The following is an 11269-nucleotide window of genomic DNA, read 5'->3' as shown; positions in this document are numbered from 1 at the left end:
TTCCTATATTCCAAAACTAAATAAATACAGTGCTACTTTCAACATTAATTAAAAAGATTATGGCTTTTTTTAAAATATAAAATTGACAACTATTTAAACAAATAATGGCTATTTAATTCGTGCAACGCACGGGACGAAACTAGTTTCATAATAATTGACATTGTTCAACATTTTTCTTAACATTATCAATATTTTTTTTTTGAAAGAACATTATCAATATTTTTAATTACACATTAGTGAAATCTTTTAAAAAAATTTACATTTACATCCAATAATATGCATTAATAAGTCTAACAATTACATAGAGAACATGTTTGAAAAAAAAAAAAAAAAAAACAATTACATAGAGAACAATTAGATGCAACTCTAATTTAAAAAAAAATAAAAATAAAGGTGAAAATAAAATAAGAAGGAAGAAAATGATAATTTGGTTTGGTTTTGAAGCGCTAAAACTTCACCTTTACCCACCCTACTGCCTACTGGATTGATCTCACTGCTACTCCAAGGTAATTTGTCCTTAAATTTGATAATTTTATAGATTTCTAGTTAATCGTTGAGAAATTGTGGCCTAAATTTATCAACTTCTAATTAATTTTTGCGTGTTAGGGTTTCAATTTTTTATCCCTAAATTTGGATTTTTAAATTTTGGTTCGTAGAATACTAGAATGTTTGAATTGCATGTGATATTCGATATTTAATTGAGATTTGTTTTTCATATGTTCGAATTTAGCTGGTTACATTTTACATATATTTATAGGCAAGTTTTTGATTTTGTTTCAGTGATATAGATGGACATGATTACATGAGTAGGTTTTTGTGATGCAATTAGAAATTATAATAAATGAGTAAATTATAAGTGGAATTTTTGATGTCAAATCAACTACATTTCTTGCTGATGAAGAGGGTGTTGCTGAATTGTTCTGTTAATTAGGGTAGTAAGCTTGGAATCAAATGTATGGTGATGGAGTCAACGACGATGTTGATAGAACTGCGTTTCGTAGAGCGGAGAAGAAGTATAAGCTCTATTATGATCAAAACTCGAGAAAGTACTCGTCTTTTCTTGATATCAATGTGTGATCAAATTTTTGTTATTCTGGATTATTGTGGGGTTGAAGGTTTTTGATTTGATTGCTATTGTTTTAGGAAGAAGCAGCCGAGACCAGTAGATTTATCTGAGGTAGTGGATTTCAAGTCGATAATGGACACTTTCAATCAAACCGGTGAAACACCAAATGGGTTTCATGTAATTGAGGAGGGGTTTGATTGTCCTGTTATTCGTCTTGACAACTGCCCGGGTAAGAACTTGTGTTATGATTGATGCTTTGATATGATTGCTTAGTGAGGCTGCTTATGCATTAGAGGGAAAACTGTAACACATAAACTGCATTCGAAATTTAGGAGTTGCTTCCTTGCTTCTAGTGTTTATTACGGAATACTGTACGGAATAGTGTTATTACTCTTAAGTTTGTATTCTCGATGGAAACTAATAAGCATAAATTTCAAATATGCTTCTACTGTACCTAGAAACTAGGCCCCCTGAAACTTAATTGTTCTTTCTAATGTAGGCTTTTATTTTATTCCTGGAGCATTGAGTGTGGAACAACAGTGTCAATGGATAAAGGAAAGCTTGATGAGCTTCCCTCAACCTCCCAATCGGACAAACCATAATGCGCATTATGGTCCTATAAAAGATTTGTTTGCTGCCACTAAAGGAGAGAAAATCCTAGTTGAAGACGAACATTCACCAAAAGAATCAGAGTCATTGAGCAATGGACAGGCTCAAAGATGGAAATTTTGCGATAAGATGGGAAATGTTTCCTTGAAGGGATATGGTGGGAATTCAATCTTGGCATCAGCGCTTCTACGGAAGTTGCGGTGGAGTACACTTGGATTGCAGTTTGATTGGTCAAAGGTGACCATTCACATCATTTAACTTAGCTTGTAGCATGGCACTTTTAGTTTTCTTGATGGTTTAATCTCAGGCTAATATATTTTCATGATACAGCGCAATTATGATGTTTCTCTACCACATAACAAGATTCCAACTGAACTTTGTCAACTGGTTAAGAAGTTGGCTGTGCCTGCTATGCCTTCTGGGGATGTTTTCAAGCCAGAAGCCGCTATTGTGAACTACTTTGCATCAGGTATCGAGAAATATGTTCAATGTTCTTTTTATTATACTTTTGGTGTGGCTAACTTTGAACTCCCATGGTTTTTGACTCTGAGACCTCCTGCTTTCCGCTTTTCAGGGGACACCCTTGGCGGACACCTTGATGACATGGAATTAGATTGGACTAAACCTATAGTTAGCATGAGGTCTTATGCTACGGCCTTGTCAATTCTAGTATTGCTCTTAAAAAATTTACTATAGCAGCAAGTTGAACTTTCTACTTTCATTTGTTTCTCAGTTTGGGTTGTAAAGCTATATTTCTTCTTGGTGGGAAGTCTAGAGATGATGAACCCTTGGCAATGTTCCTACGAAGTGGTGATGTTGTGCTGATGGCTGGAGAAGCTAGGGAATGTTTTCATGGTAAGCATGGCATCCTCTGTCCTAATTTTTACAATCTTCGTGCAATGCTTGCATTAGTTGTAAAAGTGAAGCAGTGAACTTTCATATGACTATAAATCTTCAGCCATTTTATGAGATGTTCACCCCAAATATTCATGGTGTATAGTCTCAACTATCTAACCACCGTCTTTTTGTTCATCTTCATCTTCTATGTGGCAGGGGTGCCCCGCATCTTTGCTGACAGGGAACACTCTGAAATTGCATCCTTGGAAAAGCACCTCTCAACTGAAGACGACCGTTGTGTCGTGGATTATATCACATCTTCAAGAATTAATATCAACATCCGACAAGTCTATTAACTTTTATCCACTGCCAGATATCTTAGTTTGACTCTTTGAACCATCAACACCCTTGGCTCCTTTTTTGGACGCCACCAAGATAGCTTACACTCAACAAGATCATGACCGAACCGAAAGTTGCAATGCTTCGAAAAATGTCCTGCAAAAACTCGTTCTTCTACATTGAAACTTTGGAAGTCTTTATTGTTTCTCTGGATTGTGGGCATACATAGTGATGACTTTGGCCTCCTCAATCTTCAATATACGAAGTATTAATATAGAATGCGACATTTATCAAGGGCAAAGGAGGTGGCCTCCTCTCCAGCGATTGGACCAAAGGGGTTATTGGTATACTCACTATTTATATATTTTCCCCCTGTAATTTTCCTCTTTCGCTATCCGGTAACTGGACAGAATCTTCCCTTTTGACAAAGAGCTTGAAAGTAGAGAGCAATGCTTTTAGGATATTAGCACTAGTACCACAATTTTCTTGTGTTGATGGTTCCATATACAAACTCTTTAGTTAGGAACATTTTTGAAATTTATGCAGTGATTCAGTGTAAACACGAAAGGAGTCAATTTTGAGTATACATTTATTTGTTTCATGTATTTGCACATTTCATTCATCGAATTGGTAGCATACTATCCTTAATTCTTGTGCAAAAAATTGTCAGCAGGAAATCGTAAAATTGTCAACAGGAAATTGTTATCTGCTCTCTGTTTTTTTTTTAAAAAAGAAAAAGAAAAAAAAATAATGTTGAGAGTGGGATTTGAACCCACGCCCTTTCGGACCAGAACCTTAATCTGGCGCCTTAGACCAACTCGGCCATCTCAACGTGTTTGATATTCATCAATCCAATATTTACTTGATATTATTTAATTAAGATCACTTTTCTTTGTTGAGAAAGAATCATATCTTTATAAATATCTTTAATTCCGTATCATTAAAACTTACATGTGCAAAAATCTATATCTATATCTATACTTAGTATTTAAAAACTATAACTAAGGAAAACACATGTCTCCATCCTATTAGAGTTCAATATATTTTTCTCTAATCCATATGCCACATGTCTTCTTACATTATTAATTAATTTTTTTTATTACACTACATTTCTTTAATTCTTTCATTAAACTTATATGCTTCATCTTCCATGTACATACCCAACTACAATAGTTGGGTAGCCAGTATATTTCAAAACCATGATTATCTTCCATGTACATTTCATCTTCATCTCCCCTCTTTAATTCAACCTTTTGCTTTTCTCTCTTTAATTTTAACCCCTCCATCCTTTTCTCTTTTTAATTTTAACCCCTCCCTTATTTAATCCCCATTTCAATTACAATTTCAAAAATTAAATTTCTTTAATCATATTTTTGATCACACATTATAGCCATAGTAGCTTATTGATATTTCCTAATTCATCTTTCAATGCAATTTTTTATGAATAACCCGTGCATTGTACGGGTCAGAAGGCTAGTTACATATTTAAAAAGCACACAAGTAGACGAATGTAACAAAATATCACTTGCCTATTTTATTGATACATAATAATAAAATAAGGTAAAAATTTTATAAAATTAAACCATATCAAATAAAAATAAATTAGAAAATCTATTATCAGACCATAACACATACTTCCTATAAGTAGATGTGTCAAATCTAGTGTTTTAGGGTCTGCTCTAATTTACTAAAAACAATTGAACTGATTTGAATTAATTAGGGCTGAATTGAATAGAGTTGAAATGAATTGTTTATGATTGAAGGAAATTAGGAACAGAACTAAACTGAATTGAGCTGAACCGAAAATAAGCTGAACAGAATAGGGATAAGTTGGATTCGATTAGGTCATGTATATTAAAAATTTGAATCATCCAAAATTATTGTGTCCATAAAAATTACTCCGTAAAATATAAATTAAATGTATTTTTAATAGAATTTAGAATTAGATTAATCGAGTTAGTTTTTAACACCTCTGCTATCAGGCGATGAAAACAAGTTCCGAGAGAAGCAAAGTTGTTCCGGTACATGGGTTTGGAATTCCCAATTTTTTGGATAAACTGAGTGTTGTTTTCTAAAATCGCACGTATAAATATGTGGGAGAAAAATACAACCGCAAAAAAAAAAAAAAAAAAAAAAACACCAAAAAAGATAAAAAGAATCAAACAAGAGAGAGAAAAACTGAAAAAGCTTTGATAGAATTTAACTGATAGAAGCAAAACGTCGAACACATGGCGTGCAGAATGGTGCTGCGAACCATATTCTCTACCGAGCCATGGCTGCTTCCATCTTCATCCAACCGGTTTCCTCCTTCTGGCCCTTTGAAGGTCCAACATCTGAACATGGGTTCGAATTATCGGGTTACCCGAACCCACCGGCTCAATTGCTCTTCTCAGGATGACCAGGACCCACCTCAAGAAGCTGTGCTTAAAGCCATTTCAGGTGTGATATTTATCTTTTTATTTCTGGGTTTTTGATTTTTTGAAGTGGGTATTCGTGAATTAGTGTGTTGATTTGATTATTGATTCATATTATGTCAAAGTTTGTTACTTTTGATGTTTAAGTGTTTAATTAAGTTTTATGCTTGATGAATTTAGTTGATTTTCATGGAATTGGATGCTATTTGTGAAAATTAGGATGTAAAGTGCTTTACTTTAAGAATTAATGGCATTCTAGCTTAAAAGGATAACTCCTTTTATCAATTAGAATCGTCATTTCACTTTAAATACCCTTGTTTAAATTTTCTTTCATTCGTAAGCTATGGACACTTGACAGAAATGACAGTTGATTATAAATCAGTAGTATGTATTTTTATCTTGTAAATAACTGGTTGTGGCGCTTGGACATGTACCCTTTTATGATATGCGTATTTATATTGGAGTGACATTTGATGGGATCAAACTATTTACTAAGCAGAATACACAATTGATTAAGTAATGCATACATGCTAGTCTAATGAACTCCGGTGCCTAGAATAGAAGATTAATCGACTACTTGAATAGGATTTGCTTAGCTTAACCAACTGTGCCAATATATTTATTTTAACTCATGTCATCTGTTATGTGATTCTGCGATAGTTGGTGTAATGATATGTACTTAGGTTCAGTATGCGAACTGGATATAGTTTTCTAATTATCGATAGTTGTATGAACCCGACTCTTGTTACTTTTATTGAGTTGCATTGCCTTTAAGTAATTGGAGTATAAATATGTGTACACTTTTTCGTGTTTGTTTCAGAAGTCTCAAAGACGGAAGGAAGGGTTGGACAAACTACAAATGTTGTCATTGGAGGGACAGTAGCAGATGATTCTACCAATGAATGGCTGGCTCTTGATCAAAAGGTATTATTTTATATTGTTTTCCTTGAATTCTTTCTACTTTCTACTTTCTGCCATCATGGCCATTGAATGCTGTTACGAAGTTATAGTGCAGGATGCAGTTATTCTGCTTGCCTGTGTACCTGTTTTGATTATGGAAATGGAATGTGATGAGTCTATTATAGGGCTGATATTGTAATTGTTTTCATTTGTATGGTAGGTGAACTCATACCCTACAATTAGGGGATTTACAGCTATTGGAACTGGTGGTGATGACTTTGTGCATTCTATGGTTGTAGCTGTTGAATCAGTCCTTCAACAACCCATCCCTGAGGTAACTCTTACTAATAAGAACTACACTGATTGCTGATTAATTAAGAGTTAGTAACATTGCAATAGTTTCTAATGAGACAGTTGATGTCTATTTTTGTTGTGCTCTTTGTTATGGCCTTATATGTGGATATACTGTAGTATGTACAAGAAATGTGCCTTCATAATTCATTCTTTGTATGTAGATATCACCTTGGTCCGCCAAAGATATATTTATATCAATGTGATGTGGTAAGCATATAGGGTTACCGACATCAATTTGCACCTGTTAAAAGTTGAGGAAGCATGTTTATCTGATATGCTACGAAAGCCTTGGTGACAAATACCTATAAGTTTCGTGTGGTTGCCCGGTCAATACTTTCTTAATGAAAAGCAACTTGGTTGGGAAGCATCTCTTCAAAACTTCCTTCTTTCTAGATCTATGATGCTTAAAATCAACTGTGAGTATTATTTCAGCATATTGGTTAGGACCTTCAATTTTTGGGTAACAAAGGTTATATGTTGGATCCTTACCCCAAGTGTGTTAAAATTTCAATACTTTTGACAACCATACATAGTTTGTTTATGTGAATGGGAGGCTTGGGAGCAGATCTCTATGTTGATTTTAAGCTTACATGTAATGTGAATTGGTAAGAAATTATGCTTTAGTAGATAGTACATAATATTATTTGAAACAATTTACTAGTGTGCTGATGACATAGGAGGCCTGATTGTGATTAGTGAGAGGAAGAAAGGGACTAGGGGTGAGAAATTGCTTTTGGAAGCCAACTCTGTCGTCTTTACTGGTTTTGTAGAGTTGTTTGCAGGAAGCTATACCTGCTTCCAATGATCCTTAGACGCCGTTCCTTTTTTCTCTATCTTTTTGTGTGTGAATGTGTCATGTAAGACTGAACTCGGACCCATCCTACCATCGTTAGTCATAATCGAACGTATCTACGTTAAAGAAAATGTCTACCTGGGGTCCTGGGTGGAACATAGCTCTTCCAAAGCCTCTTAACCTTTTTATTTTTGGGTTTTTTTTTTTTTTTTTTTGTTTTTTTGTTGGGGGGGGGGGGGGGGTGGTGGATGGCTATTAGGTCATGTTCAAAACTGACCTCTATAAGGATTCCCCCCCCCCCCCCCCCCCCCCCCCCCTCTCCCTTTAAAAAATCCCCATTTAGTATCTGGAAACAGATGCACATCTCTGCCTTATTCTATCATAAAATGGATAGTCTTGAGGGTTAATAGAATAATCACACTTTTACCACAAAAATATACTCATAAATCCATAATAGTTGGGTACTGTATTGAAATTGAATATTTGATAAACACTGAATTTAGGCATAATCTTGTGAGAATTAATGATAAATCATGACCTTTAGAGTTTTGGCTGGGTAACATGTTTTATTGAAATATGATGCTGGGCAATTTTGATGGGGGGCTCTTTTCTTGCTTGCTTACATATATTCTAGTCGCTCAAACATGACCAAGTGAATTAATCATTGGTAGTTCCAAAGAATTCTAGATATGCTACTCCCTCTGTCCCATAATGTAGTTTCTGTTTTACTATTTTGGAAAAACCAAAATGTTGTTCCTGTTTCTATTTTTGGATAGTATGTAAAGACCATCAAACCCTCACTTTTTTAATTTTACATGCCTTGTACTTCCTAATTTACCCTTGAATTTTGCACATGCCTTGTACTTTTTTTCATTTTCACTCTCCAACTTTAGTCTATGATTATGCTTATCACTTTATTAATGTACTTTATTACTTTTTCCTCCTATTTCTCAAATACCGTGAAAAAACACAAATAGGAACTATATTATGGGACATGGAGGGAGTAGCTTTGAAGAAGGCCTTGCTAATAAAAATCATTAACCAATTAAAAAAAAAAATTAAGCACAAGATTTTCCACACCTATAACGGCTATAAGCATAACTCAAGACATTTTGCATCTTAAGCTTATGAAAAGGTAGTGTGTGCTAAATCCATTGCGAATTCCCATGGTTACCAAATATTCTTTAATTGGAGTTTCATAGAAGCACTGGTTTCCTCAAATTACCTTAGGCATATTTCTTTCTATACTATATGTATTTGGTTGAGATTAAAGGATATAAAAATATATTCAATATAAGAATTATGTCAATTCTTTCTTTCCACTTTTTATTTGCTCACTATGGCCTATGAAGATTGGGGAATCCCTATTTTCAGCAACTCTCTAGTAACATAAGGTAATGCAATGCTATTCGAGGATGAGATGAGGATTGGTGTACCCGTGATACACATAACATGCATTGACCTTTATGGTGGTTGAATCCGATGATCAAATCGATGCATTTGGCCACTTTTCAATGTCATCTACTATTTCCTTGGCTGAAAGGGAGGATGAGATGAGTTTAGATGGTGGTCAAGGGAGAAAGGCATATATGCCATTAAGTTGTAGGGTGGTTGGAAGCTTGGATAGATCCTGGGAAGTTGGAAGGGAGAGATTGAGAGTGGAGAAGCGATGTAATAATTTTATCCAACTAAACAAGAATAGGCAACTCTTTTCCTTTATGCCCTCTTCTCACAAAGATTATTGTCCTACTCTTTGTATAACAATGTTGATTGTTGTTGACATTAGGATTAACTAATTATATGATATGGAATATTTAACATAGCTGTTGACACTAACGCTACCATACAACATATGACTCAGTGATGTCACTGAAGTTCAATAACCGAATGTCAATGTTCTTTGTAACTTTTCTTTGGTTCAGTTTTTTCCTCTTCATTCTAAATCTTTCCCCAACTGCTTGTTGCTTCATTCTCATTCAATGATTCCCATAGTAGTTTTTGTTGACTCATGTGGTCAATGCTGGCTTCATTGAAATCTAATATGAGAATTGTGGCTTCAATCTCATTCATTCTTTCTATGTTTTCATCAATGCTGTATAAAGTAAAATAACAGAGACCGTGTTTTCAGCTATAGGGGGTTTAATGTCTAAAATACTACGTAGTTGTTTTACTTGTTTAGATGTGGTATAAAGTAAAATAAGACATAGTATTTTGCTGTATATTATGAAGTAATAAGACATAGTATTCTAGATATGCTAATTTTGAAGAAGACCCTGCTAATAAAAATCGTTAACCAATTAAAAAATTAAATTAAGCACAAGACTTTCCACACCTATAAGCATAACTTAGGACATGTTGCATCTTAAGCTTATGAAAAGGTGGTGTGTACTAAATCCATTGCTAATTCCCATGGTTACCAAATATTCTTTGATTGGAGTTTCACATGGAAGCACTGGTTTCCTCAAATTATCTTTGGCATACTATAGGTATTTGGTTGAGATTAAAGGATATATTCAATGTAAGAATTATGTCAATTCTTTCTTTCCACTTTTTATCTGCTCGCTATGGCCTATGAGGATTAGGGAATCACTATTCAGCAACTCTCTAGTAACCAAAGGTAATGCTAGAGGTGGTTCATTGGTGTAACCGTGATGCACATAACATGCATTGACCTTTATGGTGGATGAATGTAATGATCAAATTGATGCATTTGGCCAATGTCATCTACTATTTTCTTGGCTGAAATGGAGGGTGAGACGAGTTTAGATAGTTGTTGAGGGATAAAGGCATATATGCCATTAAGTTGTAGGGTGGTTGGAAGCTTGGATAGATGCTGGGAAGTTGGAAGGGAGGGATTAAGAAGGGAGAAGCGGTGTGATAATTTTATCAACTAAACAAGAATGGGTTAACAACTTAACATGAAATCTTTCTTTTCCTTTTTGCCCTCTTCTCACAAAGATTATTGTCCTGCTCTTTGGGTAACAGTGTTGACATTAGGATTAACTGATTATACGATATGTAATATTTAACATAGCTGTTGACACTAGCACTGACATACAACATATGACTCAGTGATGTCACTGAAGCTCAATAACCGAATGTCAATGTTCTTTATAACATTTCTTTGGTTCAGTTTTTTCCTCTTCATTCTAAATCTTTCCCCAACTGCTTGTCGCTTCATTCTCATTCAATGATTCTGCTTGTTGCTTCATTCTCATTCAATGATTCCCATAGTAGTTTTTGTTGACTCATGTGGTCGATGCTGGCTTCCTTGAACTCTAATATGGGAATTGTGGCTTCAATCTCATTCATTCTTTCTATGTTTTGATGAATGCTGTATAAAGTAAAACAAGTTAATAACAGAGACCATATTTTCAGCTACAAGGAGGTTAAAGTCTAAAATAGTTGTTTTACTTGTTAAGATGTGGTTTTACCATGATTGACTGATTGTTGTCGTCTGGCTTATGAATTAGCCTTTTCTGTCCAAACATCTTTTTACTGCCAAAATTTATCTAAACTTGTATGGTTTTAATAGGGTCAAGTAAAGCAGAAAACATCATCAAAGGGCAAGTATGTATCTGTTAATATCGGACCTGTGGAAGTCATGTCTAGCGAACAGGTTACTCTTTCTCTTTTTCTTGAACATAAATTATTGCATATTTGGATCTATAAGGACTATAACCAATGCCATTTGAAAGTAGGTGCATGAATTATGGGTAGAAGCTGACAAATTATTGCTGATTTATATTGTGATGTTTGCTTATACAGGTGCAAGCTGTGTACAACGCCATGCGAAGAGATGATCGGATGAAGTACTTCCTGTAGGCTAGATTTTCTTCCCCTTTTTGATATACTAGTATTAGATTATTCATATTGTTCTGCAGTTCCTGTAACATATAAACGAAGTATGCTGTAACTTATAACAGACTCATCAATGTATATTGCTGCGATCAAACA

The 11269-nt window shown here is 34.5% G+C and overlaps 2 protein-coding genes and 1 non-coding gene across 5 annotated transcripts; 2 read left to right on the top strand and 1 right to left on the bottom strand.

The window, feature by feature from the left end:
• The first annotated feature begins 387 nt into the window (after nucleotides 1–387).
• Nucleotides 388–3445, top strand: LOC145632370 (DNA N(6)-methyladenine demethylase ALKBH1A-like). 2 transcript variants are annotated; one of them, XM_081684762.1, is made up of 8 exons: nucleotides 388–506; nucleotides 932–1046; nucleotides 1144–1295; nucleotides 1566–1912; nucleotides 2006–2144; nucleotides 2250–2316; nucleotides 2409–2530; nucleotides 2729–3441. In XM_081684762.1, exons 2-8 carry the CDS (start codon nucleotides 952–954, stop codon nucleotides 2866–2868), a joined length of 1062 nt encoding a protein of 353 aa, XP_081540888.1. In that variant the 5' UTR covers nucleotides 388–506; nucleotides 932–951; the 3' UTR covers nucleotides 2869–3441. The 2 variants fall into 2 exon arrangements, with proteins under 2 accessions (XP_081540888.1, XP_081540954.1); XM_081684828.1 differs by having other exon boundaries at nucleotides 405–506; nucleotides 937–1046; nucleotides 2729–3445.
• Nucleotides 3446–3602: 157 nt separating this feature from the next.
• On the bottom strand, nucleotides 3603–3683 carry TRNAL-AAG (transfer RNA leucine (anticodon AAG)). Its single transcript has one exon. It is a non-coding gene; the product is annotated as a tRNA-Leu (tRNA).
• A 1290-nt stretch (nucleotides 3684–4973) lies between these two features.
• On the top strand, nucleotides 4974–11269 carry LOC145632230 (uncharacterized). Of its 2 annotated transcripts, none has more exons than XM_081684657.1 (5): nucleotides 4974–5290; nucleotides 6089–6189; nucleotides 6386–6499; nucleotides 10848–10931; nucleotides 11081–11269. In XM_081684657.1, the coding sequence occupies exons 1-5, from the start codon at nucleotides 5080–5082 to the stop codon at nucleotides 11135–11137; spliced, it is 567 nt and encodes a 188-aa protein (XP_081540783.1). In that variant the 5' UTR covers nucleotides 4974–5079; the 3' UTR covers nucleotides 11138–11269. The 2 variants fall into 2 exon arrangements, with proteins under 2 accessions (XP_081540783.1, XP_081540710.1); XM_081684584.1 differs by having other exon boundaries at nucleotides 6086–6189.

The sequence above is a fragment of the Chenopodium album genome, chromosome 1, assembly GCF_948465745.1.
Source record: "Chenopodium album chromosome 1, dcCheAlbu1.1, whole genome shotgun sequence".
Taxonomy (NCBI): domain Eukaryota; kingdom Viridiplantae; phylum Streptophyta; class Magnoliopsida; order Caryophyllales; family Amaranthaceae; genus Chenopodium; species Chenopodium album.
Note: the sequence above shows the minus strand (reverse complement) of the source record. Positions and strands in the feature narration are given on the sequence as shown.